Source organism: Herpailurus yagouaroundi, unplaced genomic scaffold, assembly GCF_014898765.1.
Source record: "Herpailurus yagouaroundi ecotype Mexico unplaced genomic scaffold, PumYag 201, whole genome shotgun sequence".
In the NCBI taxonomy this organism is placed as follows: Eukaryota; Metazoa; Chordata; class Mammalia; order Carnivora; family Felidae; genus Herpailurus; species Herpailurus yagouaroundi.
The window spans coordinates 947,735-960,716 of NW_024412432.1; the positions used below are offsets into that span (position 1 = coordinate 947,735).

Genomic DNA, 12,982 nt, shown 5'->3' on the forward strand with positions numbered 1-12,982 from the left:
TTTCAAAACCAATAAATTCATAATTAAGAGAGTATTTTGAAAATAAAAGTTTGAAACTTTTGTCATTTTGTGAAAAATGTCATGTACAAAACCTGTGTACCCTTGAGAAATTTAGAAAATCTTCCTTAAAAATAAAAAATAAAAACCCTTTTATATTTATAAAAACAGGACATGTGCAGGGGTGCCTGGGTGGCTCAGTCGGTTGAGCGGCTGACTTCAGCTCAGGTCATGATCTCGCAGTCTGTGAGTTTGAGTCCCGTGTTGGGCTCTGTGCTGACAGCTCAGAGCCTAGAGCCTGTTTCAGATTCTGTGTCTCCCTCTCTCTGACCCTCCCCCATTCATGCTCTGTCTCTCTCTGTCTCAAAAATAAATAAACGTTAAAAAAAAATTAAAAAAAAAAACCAACAGGACATGTGCATATGTGTGTGTAATATACTATATGTTTTATGTTCACTAGTACAGTTTTATCACCTATTTTTTTCAGTCAGTGGCTCATTGTTCCATTTTAGTACATACTACATCATCTCTATACCTGGATTATATTCATATTTCCTCCATCGATCCAAAATGTCCAAAGCAATATGTAATCCAGGACCACACATTGTGTATGATTGTTGTGCCCTTAACCTCACTGACACATTCATGGTACCTTTTTGCTAACACTGATTTATGGAAGAGACCAGACCTCTTATGGAATATTCTACCTTTTGAATTTCTCTGGTTTCTTCCTTGTGGTATGTTTTAACTGGTTTTCTCCATTCTCTGTATGTCTTCTGAACTGGAAGTTAAATCTGTAGGCTCGTGCATTAGTAGAATATGTTGCATCATATCAGAAAACATATGATATAATACCTAAATTACCATTCAGGATGGTAAAAATGTCCTTTGGATTAGGGGCTAATCATCAAATCCCTTCAATGTATGATTTTTCTCCTTTATGACTTAATGGATTCAGATGGTGTTATTTTGAAACTATTTGTATGTTCAGTTCCCCATCAACCATGCAGCTAGTGTTTTAAACAACAATTATAGTACTTGCCTCAATCAATTTTATTATGATTTCAGTATAACCATAATTCCTAATTATTTCATTCATCCTTCATTTATTAGTTGGCTTTCTTTCATGGAAATTGAACTTCCTTTCTTCCAGTTAAGATTGTTGGTTATCCTGAAACCAGTTTCCTACTGAAAGGCAGAATGAATGGTGTTTTTCCATTTAAGTACACAGTTTTCAAAGTCAAGTGTTCTAGTGATAGCCACAAAACAAAATTTTATAACCTGCTTTAAAATCATCTAAGTAAAGTTTCAGTGGATTTTGGGCTTATTTGCTAAGCATGTTTTCAAATGTGCAGCACTCCTCTATTAGTTTTTAATAATATCTGATTAGCATTTGGTAAGTTGGGAATTTACTAACCAAATGTCCATCATTGGCTGGATGGGTTGAAAGAATGAGTGTAATCGTTTCTGCATTTACATGTACTTACCACAGTAAAGTATCTGTTTTAGTTAAAGCACCCATTAAAATCAAGAATTGAAACAGCTGTGCATGATTTTATGTATATGAAGCTCTTGGAAGGCTAGCTATTCTATTCCATAGAGACAGAAAGCATATCAGTGGTTGTCTCAGACTTATGGGGAGGGGGAAACATTTGGGATTAACTGGGAAGATGCACAAGAGAACCTTTGAGGGTGATGGGAATTTCCTGTCTGGATTGTGTCATGGTTATATAGGTGTAGACAGTTGTTAAAATCCATTGACTTGTACATTTAAAATTATGTTTTTTGATTGTAAAATATACTTCTGTAAATATTTTTTAACTAAAAAAAGTAATAAATAAATAGAAGAAAAGAAGTAGCCGAGCTCACAACTCACAACTAGGCATTTAAAAACACTTAAAAAATGAAGCATTAGCTGTTAAATTTATTAATATTTTAGTGAAGAAGTTCTTTATTTTATTATTTTTTTGTGAAGAAGTTCTTTAAAGCACAATTACTGTATATAAATAATCATTTAAGAAATAACTGTCACTTTATCTTTGTCTATTTAATTTTGTATGTGTATACTTTGTAATGGAAGTGATAGTGTGTAATACTAGTAGGTATAAACATTAATTTCTAGTTGCAAAATAGTTTTTTGAAGAGGCCACTGAGCTGGCTTTTAATTTCAGTTTAGGTAGAATATCTGGCACAAATTAAACATTGAATAAAATGTCTTCTTCTTTTTCTTTTTTCCCCCTGCTCCTGTCCATCATTATCATATCTTAAATCTGCTTTTTATATTAAAAAACAAGAAAGTTACCATTTTATCTTATTGCCCCAGCAGCAGTTCTGTTTTCCTGCAGATATATAGTATTTAGCTCTTCCATAGGTTAAATGTACTTTAGAGGGCTAGCGTGGGAAATTAACCATTGTTTCTAATAGTTTTTGTGGTTAAAGCGTTCTGAGTATAAGATAAATGACAGAAGCAAACTCTTGGTACATAGCTTGCAAATTTGCTTTCCTTTAATGTTTAATAGATTACTTTGGTAGAGCTAATTGTGCTAACATATAGATTTCCTGTTCAAAATTTATCACTCTGTATTATTATTTTTTATTTCTAAGCAATTTTTATAACCTTTATAATGACTTACCTTGTAAATTGTTAACATTTACATTGAAAATTATACTAATTAAATTCTGGGAATTGATTAATTCAGCAATCTTTGAGTAGAATCCTAAATTGTATTGAATTTGAGATTACTTCAACAATTAGAATAAGAGCTCAGGGACTTAATTTGTTATTTAATGATGATCTTTTGAACTTGTAGTCTCCTTTTCCTGAAGGATTTAATTATTTTGGACCCGGAGTAGTCAGTACCAGGTTAAGGTGGCTGCAAGGTGAAGGGATCAGATGAGAAGTTAAGACAAAGGGAGCACGGAGGAGAGGATCTGGGAGCTGTAGGTAAGAATCCAGTTTGGCAAATAGCCATCTAAATGGGGCAGCAAAGACTGGAGGATAAAATCAGGTGGGATGGCCAGGGTCTTGGCCCTGAGCAATACTCAGCCCTGGGCAAACACCCTTCCTGGGTGTCAGTGAAAAGTAGGGCCAACAGCAACAGGCAGCTGTAAACAGCAACCAGGAACCAGGTTAGTGTGAGGTGTGCCCAAAAGGAGATAGGATGGGCCGGAGGAATAGGCCAGGTGGTAGAGGTGGCTGTAGGCATCACAGTTCACAGCCTTACTACTTCCTTTTTCACCCTAGTGAGCCTGACTGCTGGTATTTCAGCTGCCCATGATACTTGGTAGGTGGTATTAGTTTGGGGAAAAGGTAAAGAGAAATTACTCTGTTACAAGCTTTGATTGTAGATCTTTCAAGCTGTCTGGAATTTTGGATCCTGTCCTTGTTTTAATACTTATTTTTTTATTAAAAAAATTTTTGTTTAACATTTATTTATTTTTGAAAGGCAGAGAGAGACAGAGCGTGAATGGGGGAGGGGCAGAGAGAGGGGGAGACACAGAAACAGAAGCAGGCTCCAGGCTCTGAGCTGTCAGCACAGAGCCCCACGTGGGGCTCAAACTCACAGACTGCGAGATCATGACCTGAGCCGAAATCGGCTGCTTAACCGACTGAGCCACCCAAGCACCCCTAATACTTGTTTTATATAGTATGGTTTCTCATCTATAAATAAGGGCTGAGCAGTAGGCCCTCTTCCATCCATAGCAAGCCGTGTGATTTTGGGTGACCAGTTGGAGAAGTGGGAGAGTAGTGGCCTGCTGGCTTTGTGTAACTAACAGTATTTATTTTTAAATAATAGTAGTTTGTTTGTTTTTGCCATGTTTAAAAATTAGGAGGTTTCATGTAAAAAAAAAAATCAAGATTTTTGCTTTGTTTAAAAAAAAAAAATCCCTACTACTCACATAGTATAACCATGTACACTTAATACCCAGAACCAATTCCCTCACATTAAAAAAAAAAAAAAAGTTTATTTATTTATTTTGAGAGAGAAAGAGAGTGAATCCCAAGTAGGCTCTGCCCTGTCAGCATGGAGCCCTATACAGGGCTGGATCTCACAAATCCTGAGATCGTGACTAGAGCTGAAATCTAGAGTCGGACCCTTAACTGACTGAGCCACCCAGGCGCCCCTCCCTCACGTTTATTAGCTGTATGGCTTTGGTAGATATGATTGCTACTCCAAACTTCCAGTTTCCCTTTATCTAAACTGAGAATCACTATACTAGCCTACTGTTATATAAATAAAAATAATTAAAATGTGAAAACTGTTGAAATATAAGGCCATCTGATTTTTTCTAAAAATGATTTAGTTTTTTTTTTTCATATTTCTGTATTTGTGCGGGAGCTGTGAAATTGATTTATTTATCTTATCATGTAAAACTGTATTGTATATAGTTTTTCCCTGCTCAATAAGCTATTTCCGTAAGCTTATTTTCAGCTTTCATGAACATTTCAGTATTAATCTGGAGAGAGTGATTTCTTTAAAAAAGATCATTCAAGTCTTGGCATAGGAAAGACCATGTCATCTGGTTGATGCGCATGTAAGTTAATACTGGAAACATTGTGACATTTCTCCATGAAAAATACTTGAAAATGGGGGTACCTGGGTGGCTTAGTCAGTTAAGTGGCTGACTCAGGTCGTGATCTCAGTTTGTGAGTTCGAGCCCCGCGTCGGGCTCTGTGCTGACAGCTCAGAGCCTGGAACCTGCTTCAGATTCTGTGTCTCCCTCTCTCTCTGCGCCTCCCCTGCTCACGCTCTGTTTCTCTCTGTCTCCCAATAATAGATAAACATTAAAAAAAAAGAAAAATACTTGAAAATGGTTTACTGGTTTATTGGGCTGCCACATTTGTTGTGGAGTTTAAGTACTCTTTGTTATTCTTCATTCTTAGGATGATTTGTGTAATGTTTTGGTTTTTAGAACTGTACCAAAGACCAATAAGTACATAGCTTAAGCTTCAAAATGCTCTGTGTAAGAATAGAAATAAGAAGCATGTGTCTAAGTGATTGGGTGTTATTATTTGAGGCCTGAGTGGTCAGGATTGAAACTGATCAGTCTGTGATTCTTTTCTTTCAGTCCACTAATTAATTCATCATCGATTGAGCCCAGCCCCTCCCAGGTTTTGCAACACAGATCAGTAGTCCAAGGTTAGAAGTTCTCACAGGGACTGAGGCAGGCAGATGGTAATTTAAAAAATGGGGGTGGTGGAAGTCCTAGAAATGGCTTTGATTTTATTCAGCAAAAAAGATCATGACTTTGAAAAGCACTATTGACTTCTCAAGTATTTCTGCACCAATATTTTATTCATCCTGTGAGATTGCTGTTTGCTTCTTCAGAGAGAGAGAGAGGTGGCAATAAGCTCTCCTTCCTAATGCTTTCTAAGCCACAAGACTTGCTTATCTTTACATCTCTGCACTTGTCACCTATTTTTTTATTTATACACTTTTAACAAACTGAACTGATCATTTCTTACTGTTGATTGTGTTACCATATTATTGCTGCCTGACAAATTACCCCCCTGGACTACAGTCATCTAAAGGCTAGCCTGGGGCTGGAGGGTGCACTGCTAACGGGTTCTCTTCACACTCCTGCCAATTAGCGCTGGTTATTGGCACATGGCCTTAGTTCCTTGCCACACAGCTGCCCAAGTACCGTCACTGAATGACACCTTGAGGTACCTGGAATGGGGAATCCAATGCTGGAGCCACAGCATCATTTATGCCTCAGAAGTCACACTCTGCCTTTTATGCATTGTTTATACATAGGTGACCAATCAATGTGGGAGGGGGCCATGCAAGGGTAGAAGTACCAGGAGGTGAGCATCACTGGGACTGTTTTGGAAGCTGGCTACCACAGCTGTTTAATATCTCTCTTGTTCCTCATTTGTTGCTTCCTATTTTTGGATGGCAGTGTGGATTTAGAGTGAGCATTCTATATTTGTACAAAGCTTCTCATCAAAATATACCAAAGGAATTTGCGAAGGACCTACCTTCCAAATTGCCAGGAACACAGTGATAGATCATAAAATTGCATTGAGTTAGAGTTTACTAATTTGAGGATCTGTGTTAATAGAGGAGCCATTTATAGGGTTTTTCTTAAAAAACAAATTTAGAATAATTTCATTTGGCAAGGCCTTTTGATGCGGGAAGATACATGAGTGTACAGTTAAAAATGATAGATTGCTAGCAGATATTTCCTTAATAGTTCTGTGTCTTAGTCCTTCTGAGTAGCCATAACAAAGTACCAGAGACTGGGAGGCTTATAAACAGAAATGTATTTCTCACAGTTCTGGAGGCTGGAACTTCCAGGATCAGAATGTCAGCATGGACTGGTGAGGCCTCTCACGTGGTGGAAGGGGCTGAGGATCTCTCTGGAGCTTCTTTTAGAAGGCACTAAGCCCATTCATGATGGCTCCACTTTTATGGCTAACCATCTCCCAAAGGCCCCATCTACTAATACCATCACATCACCTTTTGGGGGTTAGGATTTCAACATAAGAATTTGCAAGGTGGGGCACACAAACATTCAGACTAGCATTATATAAATAGACTTATTCTGAGTCTATAAATTTCTTTCAGCTTATCTCATTATACCCCATATTACCTATTTAAGTACATTATGTACAAGCATCCCCCAACTAGATTTCAAAAATAACATTTTTTTTTTTTTAATTTTTTTTTTCAACGTTTATTTATTTTTGGGACAGAGAGAGACAGAGCATGAACGGGGGAGGGGCAGAGAGAGAGGGAGACACAGAATCGGAAACAGGCTCCAGGCCCTGAGCCATCAGCCCAGAGCCCGACGCGGGGCTCGAACTCACGGACCGCGAGATCGTGACCTGGCTGAAGTCGGACGCTTAACCGACTGCGCCACCCAGGCGCCCCTAACATTTTTTTTTTAAAGTTCATGGCTAGGGATTTAGGTTTTATTCCCCCATAGGAGGAAATGTTATATTGCTCTTGTGTTCTTTGAATTGAACTTATGTTCCAAGGCTAACCCAGAATTATTTAATGTATTAGCGACTGTGTTTTGAAAGTAAGGAAATAATACTATTGCAATTTTAGTAATTAAAGAAACCAAAGAACTGCAATCTTTAGTAAGAGAATTTTCTTTAATGTGGTGCTTAAGGAAAAATTACTATAATTTGAGAGAAGGTTTTATTAGAAATTTATGGAAAATCTGAAAGAGGTCTCTGGATTTCATTTACTTAAATTATGTATATATACACCTATATACTCAAACACAATTGAATCAAACCTGTTTTCACTCTCATTTGCCTCAAAGTGGTTTTTATTTGGTTTTGTTCTTTTGGTTTCAGGGGTGGTGTTTGGAGGGGACTTGTCTGCTAGTAAGTCCTAAAATAGAATGGAGAAAAGAAAATACTTTACTGATGTTATGTAGTAAGCCTTAGATAAAAAAGGAAGCATGTTGGAGACTAGAAGAGAATGAGGAGATTTGGAAAGAGGGATTTGTTTTTTAAAAAGTTTTAAATTTTTCCTGAAAGAATTGTTATGCTGTCTTTACAAATGAATAGTAATAAAAAGTCAGTTGATAGGTTGATGCTTAAAAGATAATGTATAGACAAGTATGATGAGTGAGATTAAAAATGATTATCTTGTGGCTAATTCATGATAAACTGCAATTGTATATGAGTCAGAAATACTTGTACTTGAAAATTTGTTTGATACTGGGTAACAAAGTATTTCCTTATTCTTGGAATTGATTGTTCATTGTGGTACTTTTTTTGTGGATTTGTATCCTCCTATAGATAAAGAAATGTTAAGAGATAAATATTGGAGGATTCTGTATAGTAATTAAAGTTGAGCATTTTTTTTAGAGTAAATGGGATGAAACCATATTGAGAAACAGCCTAGACATTGGGAAAATTTTCCATTTGTGATTCTTAAAACAGAATATTGGTAAAATGCCCTCTGGAAGCAGAGTTAACTGTTATGACTAGTTTTGGAATATACCCTTCTCTAAGTTTCAAAGATCCTTGCTGGATCTGTGATTTTGTAATTTGTTTTAATCCAATGATTTTTTTAATTTAAGATTTAAACATTTTCTAACCATTAACAAGTAGATTTAGGTTCAGTGAATTAAACATTGAACCACAGTATATATATAATATATAATCTATGAACCAGGAGTCAAATGAAACCCACGATGTGGGTCCTCACTTGAGACAGCTCACATTACATTGAAGAAACAGCTCATATGTGTATGTAGTAGAGATTAAAAGTTAATAATTAACTTTTTTAATGATTTATTTTTACCAGTCAACATTTAAAGTATGTTATCCCAAAGTAAGCTTTAGCACTGACTCTAATTTGTATCATAATATATGTGCCAAATCTAATGCTTGTGGCCACCTCCCCTCCCCTATATATGAGCTGAAAATGCCCTGCCCTGCAGGAAGATTCTGAGTTGGAAAAAGACTTGTGCCTTCAGATAGCATGTGGGTCAGATAATCCCAGGCAAACTTAATTGGAGATTGAAGATGACTTATTTGAGGGAGGCCAGTAGTTTTTTTAGAACCAGTGGCTTGTAAGGAATAGAAGGAGAGTATGAGGCTAGTAAAATACTTCTGCAACACTACAACTGAGAAGACAGTGGAACAACATGTATAAATTATTGAGAGAAAAGAACTACTCACCAAAAATCATATACATAGTCCATAAATTCAGGGCAGAAAACAAGAAATTATCAGAAATGTGAGGAATACCTACCAGTAATGGACCTGAAATGCTAAAGCATCTACTTGAAGTAATTCTACCAGATAAAAATGGAAGCATAATGTAGTTCTGAGGATAAAAGAAGCCAATGAGAATAGGAAGCAAATGCAGTTTTATAGGAAACTTGTACAGTATTGTAAGTAGTTAAATCTAAATGGATGGAGTTAATAAACTTGCTCTGCCTTTATGTCCTTTTCCACCTTTTCCCCAGTCTCAATCCATCTCCCAACCCTGACCCCCACACACTTCTTTATGATCATTTCAGTGGCTTTTCATAAAAGAGATGAGGTACAGGCATGTGCTCAGTCTAACATCTTGGTTTAGAAAATCTGTTTTAAAAATTCTGTACTTGTTACTACAAAAGGTTGTTGTGAATTTGTTGCTGAGTGTTCTTCCTGCAAGCAACAGAAACTAGCTATGGCAGATTGAAACAAAAAAGGGATTCACTGACGGGTGCTGGGGGACTCTCAGGATCCTTGGGAAAGCTAGAGACCCAGGCTCAGGTAATTGGAGAGGTCACTTTGCAGTGACAGCACTATATCTTCATTTAGAAATAAATTGCCTTTTTCTTTTCTTTTCATATGTAGGTTATATATTTGGGGAGGACTCCAGAAGAAGCATATAGAATATTAATGTGTGGAAATACATCCTATATTCCTTTCAGGTAAATATAAGAGTGATAAGATAAATTCATTCAGTCATGCCCTTGCCAGAAATACCTTGGTATAATTGTTTCTGAAAAAAAGAAGACCTGGTAAATAGTCATTTTAGAGTGGGTGCAAATAATCCGGTAGATCTGGGTTGCTCAACAGTGGCACTTTTTGACATTTTGTTGTGGGGGCTGTCCTGTGTATTGTAGGACACTCAGCAGCATCCCTGGCTTCTGCCTACTAGTTGCCAGTAATACCTCCACCTCCATGAAATTAATTGTGGAAACCAAAATGTCTCAGACGTTGTCTCTAGGCAGTGAATCACTTCTATGTGAGAACCTCTGCCACTCGTGGAGAATAGGCTTTATAATCAGATGACAGTCCTGGAGTTAGAACTCAGAGCTACCGCTGAGGAGTTTGAGTCCTGAGGAGTTAAGAGAGAAGTTTTCCTGATAATCAGGAGTTGGTTGCCACAGCAAAAAGGAACTTCTTTGTCCTAGGGATTTGCCAGCAGAGATAGTGGGCAAGGTTGCTAATGCAGCAACACTACTAGAGAAACCAAGTGGCTGTGTCCTAGAGGCACTATGTAAATACTGTCTGTACATGAATGGATGATGTCCTCATCCTCATCTCAAACTTACCAGGTGATTATGTTGAAGATCTTTTGAAAAAAACTTGTGTTCTTTTTTTTTCTTTAAGTTCTAAAAGTTTCTCTGTGTTTCTCAAAATCCTTGACTTAGTTACATTATCTAAATATTGTGTGGCGCTTGACATGTAATAAAGATGTGAAATAATTTTGCTGATCGCATTCTGTGTTGTTAATTTCAAGTGCTGTATTATTCTTCCACTTGTAAGGTAGTGATTTTAGTATTGTTGCATATACCTTGAATGCCTGATTTTGAAGGTATGGCTTCACTTTTTAAATGTAAGCTTATGAATTTGACTTCATTGTGGACAAGCTTTAGGAGGGTCTCCCATTGGGCAGAATCTTCAATAACTGTAGGACTGTCCATAGACTTACTCCATGAAATAGATATTTGTTTCAATTACATATTGCACTAAAGATTGTATATTAAGTGATTTAGCAAATTGGAAGAATTACTTTGAACCCAGTACTATCACCTTTCTTTCTAGTGCAAGGATTGTTAGGTATTCTGTTATTTGAGGTGGGTAGGGAGAGATGGAGATAATTTTCTAACATGGAGAGTGTGCTACTTTTCTTCTCAACCTGTAATCTAATAGCAACCATATACTTCCTTTAGAAGAAAGGCTTGTATCTGTGGTCTGTGAGTCACAGGAACATTGATATACAGTGATAATTTAGTTGTACAGAGCTCTTTATATTGATATTCCTCTATAATAGTGCCATTCTTAAAGTTTATAGCATAAGGTCTTGAAATAGAATAAGTGCACACATTTCATATAATGCAAGTAAGGATCCATGGAACACTGTTGTTGTAAAAGAGAGTTTGCATTGATTTAAATGCAAAGGCCAAAAATAGAATAAATGTTGCTTATTTTATTTTATTTTTTTTTGCCATACCTGAGTTTAAAATTACTGAAGTTTGGCACTGAGAAATGAAGTTAGTTACTTCTAGTCCCAGGAGCAAATGTTTGTAATTCTTTAAAAAATAGGACTTAGCTAGAAACAGCTCAAGATGGTAAAATTTGAATCTTTGCAGTCACAGATACCAGATATTTGATATATCTAAAGTATTGTGTCTCCAAGTGTGGCCTATGAATTAGTGTCAATCTGTGAAGTTTTTGTTCCAGTTAAGTATAGCAATTGAGAGCAAGATTTTAGAGACTTTGGTAATAATGTAATAGGATATTTTTATGTGTGTGGAATCGAATATTAGAAGAATTTGGGCTTGTATTTAATGTTTTTTGCCTTCTGTTTTTCTAGTAATTCATTTTTGTTTATAAAAAATGCATTTTTATGAATAAAATACTTTTTTATTTACAGAAATAAAATTGTGTTATTTGGGGTATGTAATAGTACAATACTGTTGTATTTTATACTTAACTGCATTCTACAAGAGTATCAGCATATGGCAGATATAAAAATCTGGTGCTTTATCACATTTTACTATTCTGTTGAACTTACTAGTTAGAAAGTAGGCCAGTCAGAATTAATAAAGCTTGATAATATTTTTTAAGTTTGATAATATTTTGGAAGAGATTGCATTATAGTCTTTTATTCTTGCCACTTGAAGTGCATAGTATAAATATAGCTGTTAAGAAGAATAGCATTGATTTACAGTTAAAAAACTTTTGGTTCTCCACAGCAATATTTAATTAGATTTAATTCAACCTAGATATAATTCTTCAACCACTGAGTTGACTTGATTTCTTAATGGATATATTGAGTATTTCTCTCTGCATGTCTAAATGAAAAAATAGTATAAAATGTAGTTCGATATTTTCTTGATACCTTAGGATTATGGTTATGAAGAGCATATATTTCTATTTTTTTGGTTATTACCTATAATACCTTTTTGCTTCTTAGTTGATTTTTTTATGGTGGAGGGGGTCTCTACTTACTATTTTCAGCCCACTAACCTCATGTGTATATGTAGCTACCATCCAGTTCAGTGTACAGAACACTGCCAGCACCCCTGAAGATTCCTTTCAGCCCTTTTCTAGTGAGTAACCACCCCCTAAGTAACCACTGCTGACTTCTACCACATCAGTTAGTTTTTCTGGACTTTGAACTTCTTATAAATGGAGTCAGAGAGTAGGCATTTCGCAGAACTGGGACTAGCTTTTAAAATACATAATGCCTGTGAGATGTATCTGTGTTGTGGCAGGCATCAGTAGTTCATCTTTTTTTTACTGCTTTTGTAGCATTCCATTCTATGAATACATCACAATTTATTTGCTTTTTGTCCTTTTGATGGATTCCTGGGTTGTTTGCAGTTTGGGGCTATTATGCATACAAGCCGCCGCAAAATCTGTTATTTTTTAAAGTAGTATTTGACACTGTTTTGCAGTTTCTCAGCAATACTCCTTCATTGATTCTCATGTGCTTTTCTAAGTTTGTTAAATGATCTTACCCGCCCCAACCTTACATCTAGATTCATAGCTGCTATTCTGCTGTTTTGAAGAAGCCTGATTGCTTGGGTAGAAGGAAGGAAGTGTGGGTGTGTTTAAAGTTGGAGGTGTTAATCAAGTAAACGGGAATGAATGAAGATTCTTGTCATCTATTCAGGTAGTATGATGCATGAGGCAGAACTTTAGCTGAGCCCAGATCAAAGCTTGTCGAATCATCATCGACTAGAGCAGGGCTTGGCCCATAGTAGGTTCTCAGAAAATATTCAATGAGTAAATGCATCAAGTTATCACAAAGACTGAATCAACAGGTCTTTAATTTCACTGGGGAAGAATTAGCGGTACGTTAAGAAGAGAATACAAGTGGTAAAAACACTGGGATGCGATTTGAGACTTCACATATTTCCTCTGATAATTTTGATTTGGTTTAGGCTAAATTACTTAATTTCCTTACCCATAGGTTCTTTATCTAAAAATGTTCTTTATTCAATGAAAAAATTATTTCTACAAATCAACAAATATTTGTGTTGATATATAGGTCAGTGGTTCTTAAAC

At 36.1% G+C, this 12,982-nt stretch overlaps 1 protein-coding gene across 10 annotated transcripts in view; it reads left to right on the top strand.

Moving 5' to 3' along the window:
- CDC14B (cell division cycle 14B) overlaps positions 1 to 12,982 on the top strand; it is a 105,951-nt gene that overhangs the window by 60,171 nt on the left and 32,798 nt on the right. For all 10 annotated transcript variants that reach the window (XM_040450207.1, XM_040450209.1, XM_040450214.1 and 7 more), the window contains one exon: positions 9,314 to 9,390. In XM_040450207.1, the coding sequence (XP_040306141.1) occupies positions 9,314 to 9,390 (77 nt within the window). The remainder of the gene's footprint in view (positions 1 to 9,313; positions 9,391 to 12,982) is intronic.